Source organism: Propithecus coquereli, unplaced genomic scaffold (genome assembly GCF_000956105.1).
Source record: "Propithecus coquereli isolate 6110/MARCELLA unplaced genomic scaffold, Pcoq_1.0 Scaffold136, whole genome shotgun sequence".
Lineage (NCBI taxonomy): Eukaryota > Metazoa > Chordata > Mammalia > Primates > Indriidae > Propithecus > Propithecus coquereli.
Window position 1 is genome coordinate 3626799 of NW_012137858.1, and position 18149 is coordinate 3644947.

The window sequence follows — 18149 nt, forward strand, 5'->3', positions numbered from 1 at the left end:
GGCAAAGGCAATATATGTAACCTAAACATTTGTACCTCCGTAACATGCTGAAATAAAAAGAATTCAAAAAAAACAATTCCGACCCTTGAAGTCTAGGCCTTTAATCTCTAGGATGGATGGATTGAGAAGAGTGGAGAAGTAGCACAGAGTACAGGCTGATAAACTAGTTAGGAAACTATGATATTATCCCACATGAGAAGTAATTAGGGCAATGGCAGTAAGAATGGAGAAGAGGAAATAGATTTGAGAAATATTTACTAGTTTTAAAAAGTATCAAAATCACAATTCAGCATTAAAAAAAGAACAAAATTCTGACACATGCTACAATATGGAAGAACCTTGAAAACATTATGCTAAGTAAAATAAGACCATGGCAAAAAGGACAAACAGTGTATGATTCCATTTATAAGGTACCTAGAATAGTCAAATTCGGAGACAGAAAATAGAAGTTACCAGAGGCTGAATCAAAAGTTGTAATATATTTTATGAAACAGAATGTTAAACCTACATAGATTCTTACCTTTTAAACCTACATAGATGCCTAAGATTTCTGATGGTCTACAAAACAGGAAAAGTAAACAAATATAGCTAATTGTAACTTTCTTTAAGCTACTTATAAAAAACTACTTATAAATTTTTTGAAAATTAGATTAGCATAAATTTACCAGATTGCTAACTATTTTAAAGGTATTCTACAGTAAATAAAAAAACATTTTATAAAGTACTCTTGTATGTTTGGAATTTTGTGTTTTAAGTATATACCTATTTTAAAACTAACAGACAAGTTATATGAAGAGTTACCCAATATATAACAAGCCCATAAAGCATAATAGTACTAATCTAAAGTTTACTATGGTACCAGAAGCTTTCAATACCCTATATACATTATCTCTGATAATTCTAAAAATTATGAGGTGGCCAGTTTACAGAATATAAATGAATTTTAGAGAGTAACATTACATAGCTTCCTTATAAGTAGGAACCTGGAATTTAAATGTACTGTGCCTTCAAAGACCCAGTTCTCAACCATTACCCCCTCGCTAAACAATCCTTGATTAATATCCTCTAACTCTGCAATCCTCAACCCCCGGGCCGCAGACTGATACCAGTCCATGGCCTGTTAGGAACCAGGCTGCACAGCAGGAGGTGAGTGGTGGGTGAGCCAGCGAAGCTTCATCTGTATTTATAGCCACTCCCCATTGCTGGCATCACCAGTTGTGGGCTCCTTATGAGAATCTAATGCCTGATGATCTGAGGTGGAGCTGAGGTGGTGATGCTAGTGCTGGGGAACAGCTGCAAATACAGATTATCATTAGCAGAGAGGGTTTGACTGCACAATAAATGTAATGTGCTTGAATCAGCCCGAAACCATCCCCTGACCCTGGTCCATGGGAAAATTGTCTTCCATGAAACTGGTCTCTGGTACCAAAAAGTTTGGGGACCACCACTTTAACTAATCTATTTCCCCAAATCAGAAAAAGTACATGATGACATCCAATGCATAACAACAGAATAAGTCCTTGACTTACCACACCAAAAATCTGCAAAGTTTATATAGAATCCAAGAGAAAAATGCCTCCAATAGTAGTGATAAGAACAAACATTTTAAATTTACAGTTATTTTTACCTCAAAACAAAATTTTTTATAATGAAACATTTAGCCTACATTTACTTCCAAAATTTCATGTGAAAAATATCATGAAAAATACTCAAAAAAACACATTTTAATCTTAATACTTTATACCAAAACTAAAAGCAGATTTGCTAAAAGATTTCACCTTTGAAATTTCATGCTAACAGGTTTCATCAATTATCTGAAACATTCTAAAATAGGTCAAATAGTTTCTGATAGTCGTTTTCTTTGTTCATTGGTCCTTCCCTATACCCTAACTTTCCCCTTCCTAGGAAGTTTTAAATATTCTGAAAATAAGATGTTAAGGAGGCACTTAATTGTCCATTGCTACAGATTTGTACAGTGGGTCTAGTGGTTTATGCTGGAGCACAAACCTTTGACTATCTAAAACATAACACTGACTTGTTTAAATGGAATTAGCCATAAGATATATTTTTACATTTATAAAAATACAATTTTTTTAATTTTTACAATCCAAATTTTTCCATGAATCTTTCTACCATCGCTATGAATTTCTTGGAAATCAATAACTCAGACATATTTTCAGTATGGAAAGTTAATTAGAAGCTATTTTTTAGTGGTTTGAATTCCAAAAGAAATTACATAAAACTAGTATTTTAGTAGGCAGGGAGAAACAAAATTACTAGCAAGATAATTTCTCATGTAGGAAAAACTTTCATATGGGAGTTCAGGAAAATTAGGTAGAACAATAAAAAAAAATACTTTGTGGACTTCTGTTGTATATTAAGTGCCACAGTGAATTATCACAAAATATTCATTAAATTACTGGGATGGATTTTCTGGGTCTTTTAAATTTTACCTGCAGACAGAAAACAAATGTAAAGGAGTAGTAAGATAGATTACTTTAAAACAAATGCAATTTCTTTTTTAAAGTATTCTAATTCATCAATTGAAATAAAAAATTAAGAAATGCTGAGCATGATGGATGAGAAATTACATAATGAGTACGTTGTATATTATTCAAGTGGTGGTTACACTAAAAGCCCAGACTCCACCACCAAGTAATCTACCCATGTAACAAAACCACACTTGTACCGCTTAAATTCATACAAATTAAAAAAAGGAAATGCTGAGCCTGAATACTTTAAGAACTGATGGTTAAATTAAAAACAAGAAACAATAAAGAAACAATCTTCTAAAGGAAAAAACAAAAATATATATAATTTTCATTAACCTTACAATTTAAAAACACTCTGGATATCCAACTGTCCCCTAATACCAAGAAGTTGAACACGGCACTATACCTTCACTGATACAGGTAGGCTGCTGGAATCCTCTATATTTCTTGGTTGCTTTACAGAATCACATCCATGCATCCTATTTTTAAGAACATGAAGCTGACTATCAGTCATGTGCTGGTGGAGAGCACCCTGAGGGCCTATGGAGAGGGGCCTATCATGCAAATTTTGAGTCATGCCAGCTGAAACGCTGAGCACTGGCTCCACCCTAGAATTTGTTTGCGAGACCTGCAGAGGAAATGCAACACCTGCGACACTGATATACTGAGAGCTTTCTTGCCGACTCAACAAAGCTTCAGACATGATTTTATGCTCATTTTCGGGAGGTACAACTATGTCACTGGCGGCATTTTCTAAGTGTTTCCTATCTACTAGCCCAGATTGTAGAATTGTGGGTTGTTGTGGCACACTTTCAATTCTCTGTGATTTTTCAGTAGTTGCTCGAAGAGAACACTGGTTCAATTGTGGAACACTAGTCTGTATTATTGAAGGCTGCCCAAGTTGCTGAAATACTTGTTGAACTGGATGAAGAATATTTGCTCTTCCAGAAGACTGTGTCACCATAATTGGTACATTGACTTTATAAAGATGACCTAAAAAAGGAGAAAACAAAATTATAAGTATAATAGAATTCTAATTTCCATAAGAGAAAGAAAGAAAGAAAATCTCACCCACAACAGGCTAGAAGGAAACATACCAAGAGTTTTTCTTTGACTCTTCAGACTTTTTTGTATTTTCTACAATAAATATATAATACTCTTATTTTCTTAAAATTATATCTGTTTTGCTTTAACTCAAGCCTTTTCCCACTATTGCTTATATGGCACATTGTGAGATACATATAAGCCACCAATATTTAATCCATGAACCTCTTCCACTGTTTCATAACTTAATGCTATGAACTCAAAATGGGATTTTAACAAACATAATTATATAAAATATATTTCATGTATTTAAGATACCATATAACAACAATAGGACAAGGTTATCCAAAAAAGAGTTTAATAATTTCAAAAGTTATCAAATTGCTTCTTCTATTACTTCTCGGCCATTTGGCTAGACCGACTGAAATTTCTTCTCCTTTTCTTTAAAATAGTACTCAAAAGGAGGAAAAAAGGAATTTATTTTTGAGCACTGAGTTAGGTGTTTTACTTAAACTTTACAACAACTCAGAGAATAGGTATAATCCTCCTTCAAATCAAGACACAGTGCTCTGAAAAGGAGAGGTTGGTTAACTCCCAAACTTTTGGATGTCCTTTCTATTAGACCATGAAAGGAGGCAAAGGTCCAGCAACCTAATCTTTAGTTTTCCTTGATTAGAGGTAACAGGGATGGAGATATGTTATTTTATCTTGTATTTGTTAAAATTTAGATAACAAATCTGATTTGAATTAGAGAAAATATATACAAGCATCTTATGTGAATACAATGTTGGGAAAGAGAATTGAAATACAGCACAGGCCTGTATCTTTTGTGGTAGATTGCCTCCATACAAATATTAACAACCACTTATGTGAATACAATGTTGGGAAAGAGAATTGAAATACAGCACAGGCCTGTATCTTTTGTGGTAGATTGCCTCCATACCAATATTAACAACCACTTATTATTACTTTTAAAATAGGTTTTATTAAAAGTTCCTATAACTTGTGGTATATGGTTTATTAAAAATCATGAAACTTAATGTCCAAAAAATAGTACCAATGCTAAAAACAAAATATTCTTAGAATATCCTCTCACCAGATGCAGTCTGTAGTGTCACACCTGCTGGTACGTGAACAGAATAACCAGGAAAAGTAAAGTTTGCACTGGAGTTTGAGGTGCCCTAGATATAAGAAATTTATATTAGAAAGTTAGAAAAGGACTTTACTTGTATCTTTTTTCCCTGATTTCTTGGGGGATCAAAAAGTCTGATTTTTGACAACAGGACAATATTTTGACAACATTTAACATTAGGGATGAGTTCTTTGAATAAAACAGCCTTTTAATATTTAATTTAGATCATCCCATTAAGGATCAAGATGAATTCTATACTTATTAGCAATGAAGCCAGTACATCTTAATGAATAGCATGTACACTACCTCATAAAACCTGCCCAATTCATAGCTTTGCTGGGCCATTGATCCTCAAGGTGTCAGATATAAGAACCACAACTCTTTATAAGAGTCCCGTAGTCTTTAAGTTGATTGTAATGGCATTTTAAAGAAGATAATGATAGTGTATAATTTTATTTTGGAATAACTAAATCCTATGGTTTTAAAATTTAAAAAAAAACACAAAATCAAAAGAAAATGTTTTTGCCTATCATATCTGCAAACTTTAAAAGATGATAAATAATATCCAATGTTGGTGAGGATATGATAAAAACTGGTTCTCAGACCACCACTTGTATGAGTGGATATTGGTACAATCCTTTTAAAGGATAATTCTGCAATATATACCAGAATTGAAAATGTATGACCTTTGACACCCAGAAATTCTACTTCTAAGAATTTATCCTGATTATCACACAAATACACAAAGACATATGTACAAGTATAATCAATCAATGGAATGCTATATTAGAAAAATACTGAAAATAATTATCCACCAACAAAAGTTCATTAATTAAACTGTGGTACATTCACTAAGACCTATCTGTATTTACTGGCATTGAAAGGAGTCCATCTATATTACGTTAAAAAAAAATAAATTATAGAAATAGTAAAGAAAGGGATCCTGCTTCTTACCCTGAAAAGAAAGAAATATGAAAGAAATCTAGGTGGATAAACATCAAACAGTTATCTTTGGGGTATAAGACTACAGAGCTCTTTCAGATTTTATTTAATAATGTTTTTTTACAAGCATATTATTTCTTTAAACAGGAAAAAAGATATTTCCATGAATTCCAAAGGCAGAGATATTTCTTCATTGGTCTCCTATCAAAGCACCATTCTTTCCAAAAATCCTGATGAGGAGTGTGGTTTTGTCTGTTCTTAATGAAAAAATGGAAATAACTAGCCCACTAAACCTTTTACCCTAGGAAAGGTAACCCATAGGCTAAAAGAAAATGAAAAAGTTAGTAGATTATATGCCATTAGTACCATGGAAGGTAAAAGTGAAAAACTGCTATCTTCCCCGCCTGAAAAACTACTTCATTTTCTATGTTAATTTGTAATTTTATTTCATGTCTCCAAGTCCTAAGGGAAAAAATATAAACAAACTCTACTTTACAAAGGTAGAAGATGATCAAGATATTCTGGTTTAATTGAAGTAAAAACTATGATGTCACTCAGCCCTGGTGGGGAAGGGGGGAATCAGAAAAAATACCATATCAAAGTTATCTATTTAGGATCTATCAAGTACATAACATTATGCAGTGTATTAAAACCCTATACAGGCCAGGTGCGGTGGCTCACGCCTGTAATCCTAGCACTCTGCGAGGCAGAGACGGGCGGATCATTCTGAGCTCAGGAGTTCGAGACCAGCCTGAGCAACAGCGAGACCCCGTCTCTACCAAAAAATGGAAAGAAATTAATTGGACAGCTAAAAATATATGTAGAAAAAATTAGCCAGGCATGGTGGCGCGTGCCTGTGGTCCCAGCTACTCGAGAGGCTGAGACAAGTAGGATTGCTTGAGCCCAGGAGTTTGAGGTTGCTGTGAGCTAGCCTGACACCACGGCACTCGCCCCAGGCAAGAGAGTGAGACTCTGTCTCAAAAAAAAACAAAAAAACAAAAACCCTATACAACATAACTTCAGAAATTTCCTAACCTTCTAGGCACAGTCTTCGCAGATGCTAACAACTACTCTGGAAGATAGGAAAAGTTGCTGAGAAAATGTAAATTCTGGAACTCCTGAATTTTTACTACATCTATAGAAGCTATTCCTGTCTCCCCATTCCTTACCACATCTTTTCCCATTCAACTGGAAGATTACGAATTACATCTATGTCCAGCATTCTACCACTATTCACTAAAAGTGGGGCATATCTTTTACAATATATTTTAAATAAGCTACATACCAGTTCTGCTGTGGTGAAACTTGGAAGAGTTCTACCAGCAGGAATAACCAGAGATGCTGCATAGAAAACAAAATAAATATTATACATTCATTAGAATTTACCAATTTAATAAAATTGCTAAGTATAGCTTATTTTTTTAAAGTATTTTCTATCACTAACATGTCGGACTATGGTGAATTCTAAACTTCCTGATTCCAAGTGAGGTAAAAAGTATTTAATTATATGTTTTACAACAACTTTAGATAGATTTTTACTACTGACCTACTTTAAGTACCAGAAGAAAATATCTCATTGTAATCAACTATACTGTAATCCATAACAAAATACCTAGATTGCCTGTAGTAAGTTGATGTAGCATTAAATCTCCATTAAAACTTTTCATTGGGGAAAAAAATTAATATTTATTAAACTAGCACATTTCCAAGAGACCATATTATGGAGCATAAATATGTAACCCAACATAAACTCATTCTAAATTTTATAGGTTCAAAATAAATTTCAATTCATTCATTTCACAAAAAGTTATTTACAGCTGTGGTCCCCAAACTCTGGGCCACGGACCAGTACCAGTCCATGGCCCATTAGGAACCGGACCACACAGCAGGAGGTGAGCAGGGGGTGAGCCAGCGAAGCTTCATCTGTATTTACAGCCACTCCCCATCGCTGGCATCACCACCTGAGCTCTGTCTCCTGTCAGATCAGCAGTGGCATTAGATTCTCATAGGAGCACAAACCCCCGCACATGCAAGGGATTTAGGTTGTGTGCTCCTTACGAGAATCTAAAGCCTGATGACCTGAGGTGGAGCTGAGGCAGTGATGCTAGTGCTGGGGAGCGGCTGCAAATACAGATTATCGTTAGCAGAGAGGTTTCACTACACAGTAAATGTAACGCACTTGAATCATCAGAAACCATCCCCCCACCCCAGTCCACAGAAAAACTGTCTTCCATGAAACAGGTCCTTCATGCCAAAAAAGGTTGGGGACTGCTGATTTACAGTACTTTGGCCAAGTAAGCAAACAGCTACATAGTTTTAGGAAAAAATGAATAAGAATATGTCTCCTGAAGCCTTTCCAATGAAATAAGTACAACTGCTAAGAAAAATATAAGAAAAATTCTCAGGAGAATGCCAACTCAACCTGCATCAAAGCTACAATCCCATGTATCTTTCCTTTATTATCTGCCAATTTTCTATGCTACCCATCCCTCTGTTTATCATCTAAAAGGTTGAGCAACTGGTTGTAAATATAATTAAAAAATAAGTATAAAGAACAAATAGTAATTACAGTAGAAGTATCTCAGTTGATCAATGTAACTATACACCCTAAATGCTCAAGGTTCATTTTAACTAGCTGAACATGACTGTTAGAATGTCGTTTTGCCTTTAATAAAAACAAGAACCTTTTAGCATGTTTATATATTAATGCAATGTTTATTATGGCCTGTTTTTCACATACTGCATTAAAGAAAACTGCCCCAAAGATCCGTTTCTGACAACAGAATGACTCCATCATATACAACAAACAGCTCAGAAAAGCAAACGTTTTTTTAAACTAACAATTCTTTCCATGTTAAGACAACAGAAGTAAGGCTGAAGATGGATGGTTAATGAAGCACAGAATTATTTTTATCCTCTGTTCATCTATGGTTTTCTGTATTAACAGGCATTCTTTCAGAGAAGCTAAATTAGAAAGAATTGGAGTGGCAGGAACACAATGGTATTAGTCTTAATTAGCTGAAGTGAGCAAAGCTTAAGCTGCTACACTTAAGTCATAGCCTGAGAGAAAACAAAAATCTGTTAACATGCTGTCTCTAGCCATTAAATGAATTTGAGGAAAAACAGCAACAATCATCTTCTTTTAAATACCTTGCAATAAATCCTGAAGTATAATTCTCTATGTTTAAAGAAATCAAATAGAACTATAAGAATTTTTAAAGTTTCTTCATAGACATCAGAATAAAAGCTTCGAACAGTATTATAGTGAAGTTTCACGCAGCTCCTACTTAATTTTGACACTAAACTCACAAGTTATATGCAGCATTTATATACCTTCTCAAGTTATATACACCATTAAATGTGCCTGAAACACATTTTTTAAATATTCAAGATGAGTTTAACAACCAAGTAAGTTTTAACTAAATATGTCTTTTTACTCAAACTAAAAGTGTCATAGTTTTGCTCTTCATGTACATGCTCTAGAAATATTAAACACAATAAATTTTATGATATAGGAAGAATTCAATCTTACAAACTAAAGAAATTTTGTGATATGATAAGATGGCATAACAATATTCACATTTGTGTTATTTTTTCCTACCCACCATCAAAAATTCTTTGAAATACTGTGGCAGTTAATAGTTTCACAGTTCTTGGTCCTGCTTGGAACCATTCCAAATCTTAATATTCAAGTCACATGATTCAAGAAATACAAAGACTGGTCAATTTCTTCTTTGTAACTACTCATGAGCATATGGATGTCTCCTGATGACCAAACTGAATATTCTAACCTCATCACCTAAAAAACCAACCACATTGCTAAAATTTTCAACAGATCTAAGTTAAGGACAACTGGACATTTAGTTTGTACCTATATTTAGGAGTTTTAATGCTGAAAGATGAAAGCCACCACACACAAACCTCTCACTGTTTCTGTTCTGCCCTTTCCTTCCTCCCATAATTACTGCTAGTATCATTAAAAAGATCATGTAACATGGAAACCAAACAGCGACAGTTGATTGGAAGTCCCCTGAAAATAAGGCAATTGTAGGGTGACTACACATTCCAGTTTTCCCAGGACAGTCCCAGTTTACACCTGTTATTCTGAGGTAATTATTAATAGAATCCCATTTCTCTCTCTCAAAAGTGAATAAATTATATATAATCACCCTAAGTATAGAACCACAGTTCTCAGAGGGTAATGTGCAAACCCCTGGGAGTCCCTAAGACACTTTCAGGGTGTTCACGAGGTGAAAACTATTTTCATAATACCAAGACAGTATATGCGTCTTTCATTTCCCACTAAATATTTTTTGTTCTGTTTTTTTGACGTCTGCACTCATGATGCGAAACCAATAATAAGTAAAAATGCAGGCACCTTAGCATGAGTTAAGGTTGCAGCACCCAACTTTGCTAGCAGTCCTTGTATTCTCCATTGTGACTCACAGAAAGAAAAGGAAAAACGAAAAAGAAAGAAAGAAAAGAAAAAAATTACAAAAACAGCAGCAACACCACCACCATTTCAAGGTCCTTGGTATAACCTAAGAATTATTAATTATACTAAGTCTCAACTAGCAAGTATACTTCCTTTTAATATTTTACAAGATGAAATGGGAATAATAAAGCATTTCTGCAGTATACTGAAAAAAAAAAGTATGAGGAAAAGTATTTGTGCTATTGTTTAAGTTGGGAATTAACCTAGGCTCTTTTTTCAATAAACGCCATTTTTACTTGAAAGAATAACGACAGAAACTATGATGATTACTCAGACCTGTGTATTTGGCATATTTTGAAAATGAAATAAGCATGCCCATCACTTCAAGGACAACAGTATTGGTTTGCCAATGATAAAATTCAAGCTTTCAAACAAAAATTTCACTTTGAGAAATTTATATCTACCAGTGCATGCGATACATGGCATCAATATGATTTTTTAAATCTTATATAATGAATAATGATTCAACTGCATTACACAGTGAACCAATATTTTCCAAATAACCAATGTATATTACAAAATTACACACAGGTTTAGAAGCCATTTAAAGGGCAAGATATACCTAATGTAACATTCTGAAAAGTTCCTTGTTGTGGTTCCAGACTCTAACTTGTAGCTAACCTCTCAGAAGCCATCACTTGTTCAGTTTTAGTATAGTATCAACTTATGTGAAATTACTATTAAAATACTTACCCTTTTTTCCAATTATATAATCTAGGAAAGGTTAGATTGTTTCATATACTTTAACAAAAACAACACATCACAACAGACTGAATTTAGAAATAGATATAAGAAATAAAGAGATTGTAGTAATTAAAAACCTCCCAACAAAGAAAAGCCCAGAACCAGATAGGTCTATGGCTGAATTATACCAAATATTCAAAGAAGGAGCAATACCAATTCTTCTTAAACTCTTCCAACAAAGAAAACTAGAAAGTATATTTTCAAACACATTTTACAAAGCCAGCATCACCTTGATACCAGAGTCAGACAAAGACACCACAAAAAAACTATAGGATAATTTTTCTGATGAATACTGATGCAAAAAAAAAAAAAAACCTCAAAATATTATCAAACTACAAACACATCAAAAAGATTACACATCATGACCAAGTGGGATTTATCCCTGGCATGTGAGCCTGGTTAAACATATGAAAATCAATGTGATACATTACATTAAAAGAATGAAAGATAAAAACTACATGATCAATCTCAATTGATGCAGAAAAAGTATTTGACAAAGTTCAATACCTTTATGATTAAAAATCCTCAAAAGTTTAGGGACAGAAGGAAATTTTCTCAAAATAATAAAGGACATCTATGAAAAGCCCACAGTTAACATCATAATCAATGGAGGAACTGAAAGCTTTTCCTCTAAGATCCAGCACATGACAAGGATGCCCACCCTCACCATTTCTGTTCAACATAAAACTAGAAGTACTAGCAAGAGCATTCAGACAAGAAAAACAAAAGGCATACGAATGGGAAAGGATGAAACAAAATTATCTCTATTTGCAGACGATATGATCCTACATGTAGAAAACACCAAAGACTCCACCAAAAAAAAAAGAAAAGTTAAAAAAATGAATTCAGACATTTCAGTTTGATGAGCATTGGGCTAGGCTTGGTACACACTGCATTCCCAGTAACAGTGTATGTATGGAATTCTTCCTTTATGTTCACCAAGACTGTGCTCAATTGTCATGACATTTTTCAAATTAATATTTGAAAATGGCATTTCTCATGAAATTGAGCATCTTTCCATTTGTTAAAAAAAAGTTGAAGATGTCCAACTGGAGACACATCACTTATTGAACTGTCCTAGCGGGAAGGCAGGATATCAGAGAGAGGAGAGGGGAGAAGAGTCACAACCCAGGTGTGGACCACAGAGAGAGAAGTCAGAGATAGCTGGGGAACCCACAGAGAATTGTGAAGCCCAGAAGAAAGAAGATAAAGAGGATAAGATATGGCCGGAAGCCGTGGCTCACACCTGTAATCCTAGCTCTCTGGGAGGCCGAGGCGGGCGGATTGTTTGAGCTCAGGAGTTCAAAACCAGTCTGAGCAAGAGCGAGACCCCATCTCTACTAAAATTAGAAAGAAATTAATTGGACAACTAAAAAAAATATATACAAAAAATTAGCCGGATATGGTGGCGCATGCCTGTAGTCCCAGCTACTTGGGAGGCTGAGGCAGGAGGATTGCTTGAGCCCAGGAGTTTGAGGTTGCTGTGAGCTAGGCTGATGCCACGGCACTCTAGCCCGGGCAACACAGTGAGACTCTGTCTCAAAAAAAAAAAAAGAGGATAAGATATCAGCGAGGATCAAGCCAAGAGGCTCTGAGCTAAGCAAAAAGGTAAAGGGAGGTCCACCCCACCCCTTCATAAGTGCCTTTGGTGAACAGTGGGACACTAAGTTTACTGAAGGCTTTTCCACCTTCCACAAGCCCAGGCATGGAGGCAAATACAGGATAGTGGGGTGAGCTAGCAGGTCCCAGGAGTTTGGACAGTTCATGAGGAGCACCCCCTAGGAGAGTGCCATGAAACAGGCAGGAGTGCTGGCTTTCTTCCATCCAGTCACTTCCTCCCCGGAACCTCCCCCATCTACTGCAACTGAGAAAGCAATTTGAACTCAGGCTGACCAGGAGCTGCACCCATTACAACTGCAAGCGTAGTTTGAGCCAAAAAGTTCACAAATAGCTGCTTTCTCTTCAGCAGGCATGCATCCCAGGCTAAGGTCTCCTCACAGAGTGGGACCCACACCTCTTCCCCTCAAAGACTTGTGGTGGAACACGGGTGTACAATTTGGTAACTTCCAACCCACCGGCATTTCACGGGGTCATATGACAGCAGCTCAGATAAGCAAGCTGGTCCCAGTGCACCCCAGGAATGGGAGGGGTGTACGGAAACACAGGGGAGAAGTCTGGGAGCTGGACTCGGGTGGCAAGGAAGCCCACGTGGACATACCTGACAGGAGACTATAGTGGGGTGCTGAAGAACGAGGATCTGGGACTGTGCCCAACTCCACCACAGCAGAACCACCATATTGGATAATGGTGTGACATTCAGAGAGGAATAGCCTTGCCCCTGGTTCCATGGCAAACAAACACCTGGCATTCAGGTGTCCAGCTGACCAGGTGTTGCAGCCTGTCCCCCCACTCATTACAATAAAAGACATGAAGAGAAACTTTTCAAAAGAAGACAGACTAATGGCCAATAAGCATATGAAAAAATGCTCAGTGTCACTAATCATCAGGGAAATGCAAATCAAAACCATTGAGATATCACCTAACCCCAATGAGAATGGCTGTTATCAAAAAGTCCCAAAACAATAGATGCTGGCATGGATACGGGGAGAAAGGAACACTTACAAATTGTTGGTGGGACTGCAAACTAGTACAACCTCTATGGAAAATAGTATGCAGATTCCTCAAAGAACAAAAAGTAGAACAACCATTTGACCCAGCAATCCCACTATTGGGTATTTACTCAAAAAAAGGAAAAAAAAGTAATTTTATCAAAAAGATACTTGCACTCAAATGTTTACTGCAGCACAATTCACAATCACAAAGATGTAGAATCAACCCAAGTCCCATCAATTCATGAGTGGATTAATAAATGTGGTATATGTATACCATGGAGTACTACTCAGCCATAAAAAAATAAATTAATTCCTTTTATAACAATCTGGATGAAACTGGAGACCATTCTCCTCAGTGAACTCTGGCAAGAATGGAAAAACAAACACCACATGTAGCCACTATTAAATTAGAACTAACCAAACAGCACTCACATGCACAGATAGAAGTAAAATTCAATGGAAATCAAGCAGGTGGGAGGAGGGAAGAGAGGATGGGGAAAATCGTACCTAACAGGTACAAGGTATACTATCTGGGTGATGGGCACACTTATACCTTTGTGTCAAGCAGTACAAAAGCAATCCATGTAACCAAAACATGTGTACCCCAGTAATATTCTGAAATTGAAAATCAATTTAATAAAGTTTCTGATACAAAAGCAAAATACAAAAATCAGTGGCATTTCTGTACACAAATAATGACCTGTCCAGAAAAAAAGAATCAAGAAAACAATCCCATTTAGAATAGCAACCAAAATAAATACTTAAGAATAAATTTAACCAAGATGGTGAAAGATATGTACACTGAAAACTACAAAACACTGCAGAAAGAAACTGAAGAAGATACTAATTAATGGAAAGATACCCCCTATTCATGGATTGGAAGAATGAACATTGTTAAAATGTCCATACTATCCAAGGCAAAATAAAGATTCGGTACAATCTCTTTCAAAATTCCAATAGCATTCTTCACAGAAATAGAAAAAACAATTCTAAAATTTGTATAGAACCACAAAAGACACCAAATAGCCAAAGCAATTCAGAGAAAGAAAAAGTCGGAGGAACCATACTTTCTGATTTAAAATCATATTACAAAGCTGTAGGGGAAGGGGGCAAGATGGCCAACTAGAGATATCAATTTCCCTACTGTCCCAAATAAAAGAGTAAGTTTTATGTGAAAAAGCATAGCCCAGGTGAAACACTGAGGTAAAGGTGCCAGAACCTGCCCTTACCAGAGATCCCATGGAAAGCAGTGGCAGAGCAGAACAAGAAGGAGTAAGATTTTGGCAGAGACAGACCCTCAAGGAACTTGGAGCCTGGGAGAAAGGATAGGTAAAAGTGTTTACTTTTCCTCTCCATACACCTGTGTCAGTCTGCCAGCTCCCAATATGTCAGAGAGCCTTTCTGCCCTGACAAATCCAGGTGCTGCTGCCATCAGTAAACTGAGGAACACAGCACAGCCTGCAGGCCCAGGACGGGCTGCTTTCACCCACCACAGACCTAAGCTGAGATGGTGGATGCCATATTGCTTGCATACACACAGGGTGCCTCTATCCTGCTGGGGAAGTCACAGCCCATCGGTCTCCCTGTCACTGAATCCCACATGAATATTCTCCATGACCTGTGGTTGTGACTGTGACAACCACAAAGGAACACAGGAGAGCAGCAGTATTCCCAGAGTTCTGACCCACAGGGCGGGTTGCTCCAAGGGGACTAGGCAGTGCAGCGAATGCTTTTCAGGACAGAGGAAGGCAGAATGTGCACTCTCCTGCAGCAGAAAGCCCCAGGCTTATGATTCAAAGTTGTCTGCATCACTCCCAGTAGAGATGCAAGTAGAGAGAGGAGTCCTCAGGGTAGGAGAATATTCCCACTTCAGAGCAAAAGCAGCAGCAGAGCCTTGGAAGGGACATGGAGATAGGAACCTCCCCTCCTCCAACTACCCAGTGCTGTAGACACAGCCACTTCTGCTCCCAAGCACGAGCTTTTGGTATGGGTGAGCTGTGGGTCAGCCCGTTCTAAGCCTGCAGAGGGGGGTACACCCCACAATAGTACTTTGGTCACCAGGCCCAAGTTCTGCACAGAGGCTACAGCACATTTCCCTCCCTTCACAGTGTTTTTGCAGCTGTCCCAACCTGGGAGTCTCAGCCCCTGGGTCTCCACATCACTGGATCCGAAGCCAACACCCCCTAACACCCACTCAGACCACAGCAGTCTTAGGGAACCAGTGGGTCCCAGGGGAACCGTGGGTCTCTCAGAGCTTGAGCGTTCACAGTGGGCCGCTTCTAGCTGATAGGAGAGTGTGGAATGCCAAAGGACCTCTTAGGACAAAAGGGACAGAGCACCAGCTCCCCAACATTCGGGGCCCTGCCTCTTACACCTATTACACCCAGGCCTCCAGAGCTTGGGGCACAATCCTTTCCTTCTAAAAAGCTGCAACAAGCACTTTTGAGTGCCACAAGGACAGAAGCTACTGCCTCCCCTGAGGGAGGGCAGGGCTAGCAGTTCTCTCCCCAAGCCACCTATCTCTTCTGGAAGAGGCCTACCCACCCTGGAAGCAAGTCCTTGGCACAAACACACCTCCCCCACTGAAGCAATACAGCCACAGCCCACAGCCAGTCTGGTAGCCTGCACTCACTGGGTTGAGCTGCCTCCACCACCTCTGCTGCAGGTTGGCCAGGGTGGGAGCTGGGAATCTGAGCACTTTTGCGTCCCCAAAGGACAGAGACCACTGTCACTGCCAAGAGGAGGAGGTATGAGCAGCTTGTGCATCCCACAGCTGCCTGCGTCTGCTCATCCTATCAAGAGGAGCCCACCCCTCCGGTCAGTCGCAGGCTCACAGTGCATTCGCCCTTCTCTTGCCTGAAACAGCTTCAGGAGGAGATCACCCCAGGCTTCACTGTTACAGCCAGTGCCTGAACACAAGGAGGCTTGAGGGCAAGTTTGGTCTCATTTCCCTAGGACTCAAGCACACCATCTAGGGTCCTGGGAACTGGGGATCACCTAACCTAGTCCACCACTGCTGGTATCTGATCACTCTCCCAGGGCTCTGAGATCCAAATGACCCAAACTGCTAGCAGCACCACAGTGGGTACTTACATGCATGAGCTGGAAGGCAGTGTGCCTCTCCCTTTCTACTGTGAGCAGCAGAGTTCCCAGCAAAGGAGAACAGGTGGACTGCAAAGCCCTCTGTTTTGAGCTGTGGGAAGAGGTTCCAGATAAGAAGGAATCAGCAGAAGAACCCTGGCAATATGAAAAAGTAGGCTGTTTTGACACTCTCAAAGGATCAAACTAACTCTCCAGACACGGACTCCAACCAAAAGGAAATTTTTGAAATGCCACATATGGAATTCAAAATATGGATTACAAGTAAACTCAGTGGGATCAATAAGAAAGTTGAAAACCAACACAAAGAAACCAAAAAAAATGATTCAGGACATGAATGAAATAGTCACTAAAGAAATAGGTATTTAAATAAAAACATCACAGAACTTCTGGAAATGAAAGAGTCCTTTAGGAAATTTCAAAATACAGTGGAAAACGTTTTTGTTTTTTGTTTTTATGCTTTAATTAAGGACCTTTATTGAAAGCTACAAAGCATAATCTCAAATACAGTAAAATTACACTAGCACTCACAGAAACATCTTTGTTAAATGTTCATACTCTTCTGACTCCTACACTTGAAGCTGCCTGAAGTTGTTTTCTAAAGCCCTGGGAATACTTTGTCAGGTACAAAATGGTGGTTCTCCAGCACCACCACCAGGTACAACCAGCTTAGAATTGTTCCACTTACAGAGCTGGCAGTAAACTTGGCCCCAGAGAAACTGGAACCCAGACTGCAAAGAGTATAATTTAACCTTGTCAAGAACTGATCTGATGGTTTAAAACGTTTCAAAACCCAGTGGAAAGTTTTAACAACAGACTACACCAAGCAGAAGAAAGAATTTCAGAGTGTGAAGACAGGCTTTCAAATTAACCCAGTCAGTCAAAAATGAAGAAAAAAGAATCATAATCAGGAGAAATGAACAAAGTCTCTCAGAAATATGGGATTATATAAAACAGCCAAACATAAGAATCATACGTATTCCTGAGGGAGAAAAATAAAAAGCAAAAAGCATGGAAACCCCATTTGTGGCAATAATGGAGGAAAACTTCCCTGGTCTTGCTAGAGATGTAGACATCCAGAAACAAGGTCATCAAACTCCTGCAAGATTCACTGCAAATAGGACATCACCAAAGCACAAAGTCATCATTCTGGCCAAAGTCAAAGTGAAGGAGAAAATCTTCCATCTTACTTGATGTGAGATGAAAGCATCAAGTAATTTACAAAGGAAGCCCTATCAGACTAATTGCAGACTTCTCAGCAGGAGCCTTACAAGCCAGAAGGGATTAGGGTCCCATTTATTAGTATTCTTAACCAGAATAACTGTCAGCCAAGAATTTTGTATCCTGCAAAAACCAAGTTTCATAAATGAAGGAGAAATAAAATCTTTCCCTAAGAAACAAGAACAAACCATACTTAAAGCAAGCAGAAGACAAGAAATAACAACAACCAGGCAGAACTAAATGAAATTTAAACTAAAAAAAAAAAAAAAAAAATCAATGAAAGGAAAAGCTGGTTCTTTAAAAAGATAAATAAAATCAATAGGTGACAAACAAGACTGTCCAATCAGAGAGGATTCAAATAAGCTCAA

At 37.7% G+C, this 18149-nt stretch overlaps 1 protein-coding gene across 3 annotated transcripts in view; it reads right to left on the reverse strand.

Annotated features, from left to right (window-relative positions):
- The window catches only part of GTF2A1L (general transcription factor IIA, 1-like), a 58005-nt gene that overhangs the window by 29286 nt on the left and 10570 nt on the right, over positions 1 to 18149 (reverse strand). For all 3 annotated transcript variants that reach the window (XM_012638874.1, XM_012638876.1, XM_012638875.1), the window contains 3 exons: positions 6896 to 6951; positions 4633 to 4717; positions 2899 to 3485 (listed from right to left, as the gene is read on the reverse strand). In XM_012638874.1, the coding sequence (XP_012494328.1) occupies positions 2899 to 3485; positions 4633 to 4717; positions 6896 to 6951 (728 nt within the window). The remainder of the gene's footprint in view (positions 1 to 2898; positions 3486 to 4632; positions 4718 to 6895; positions 6952 to 18149) is intronic.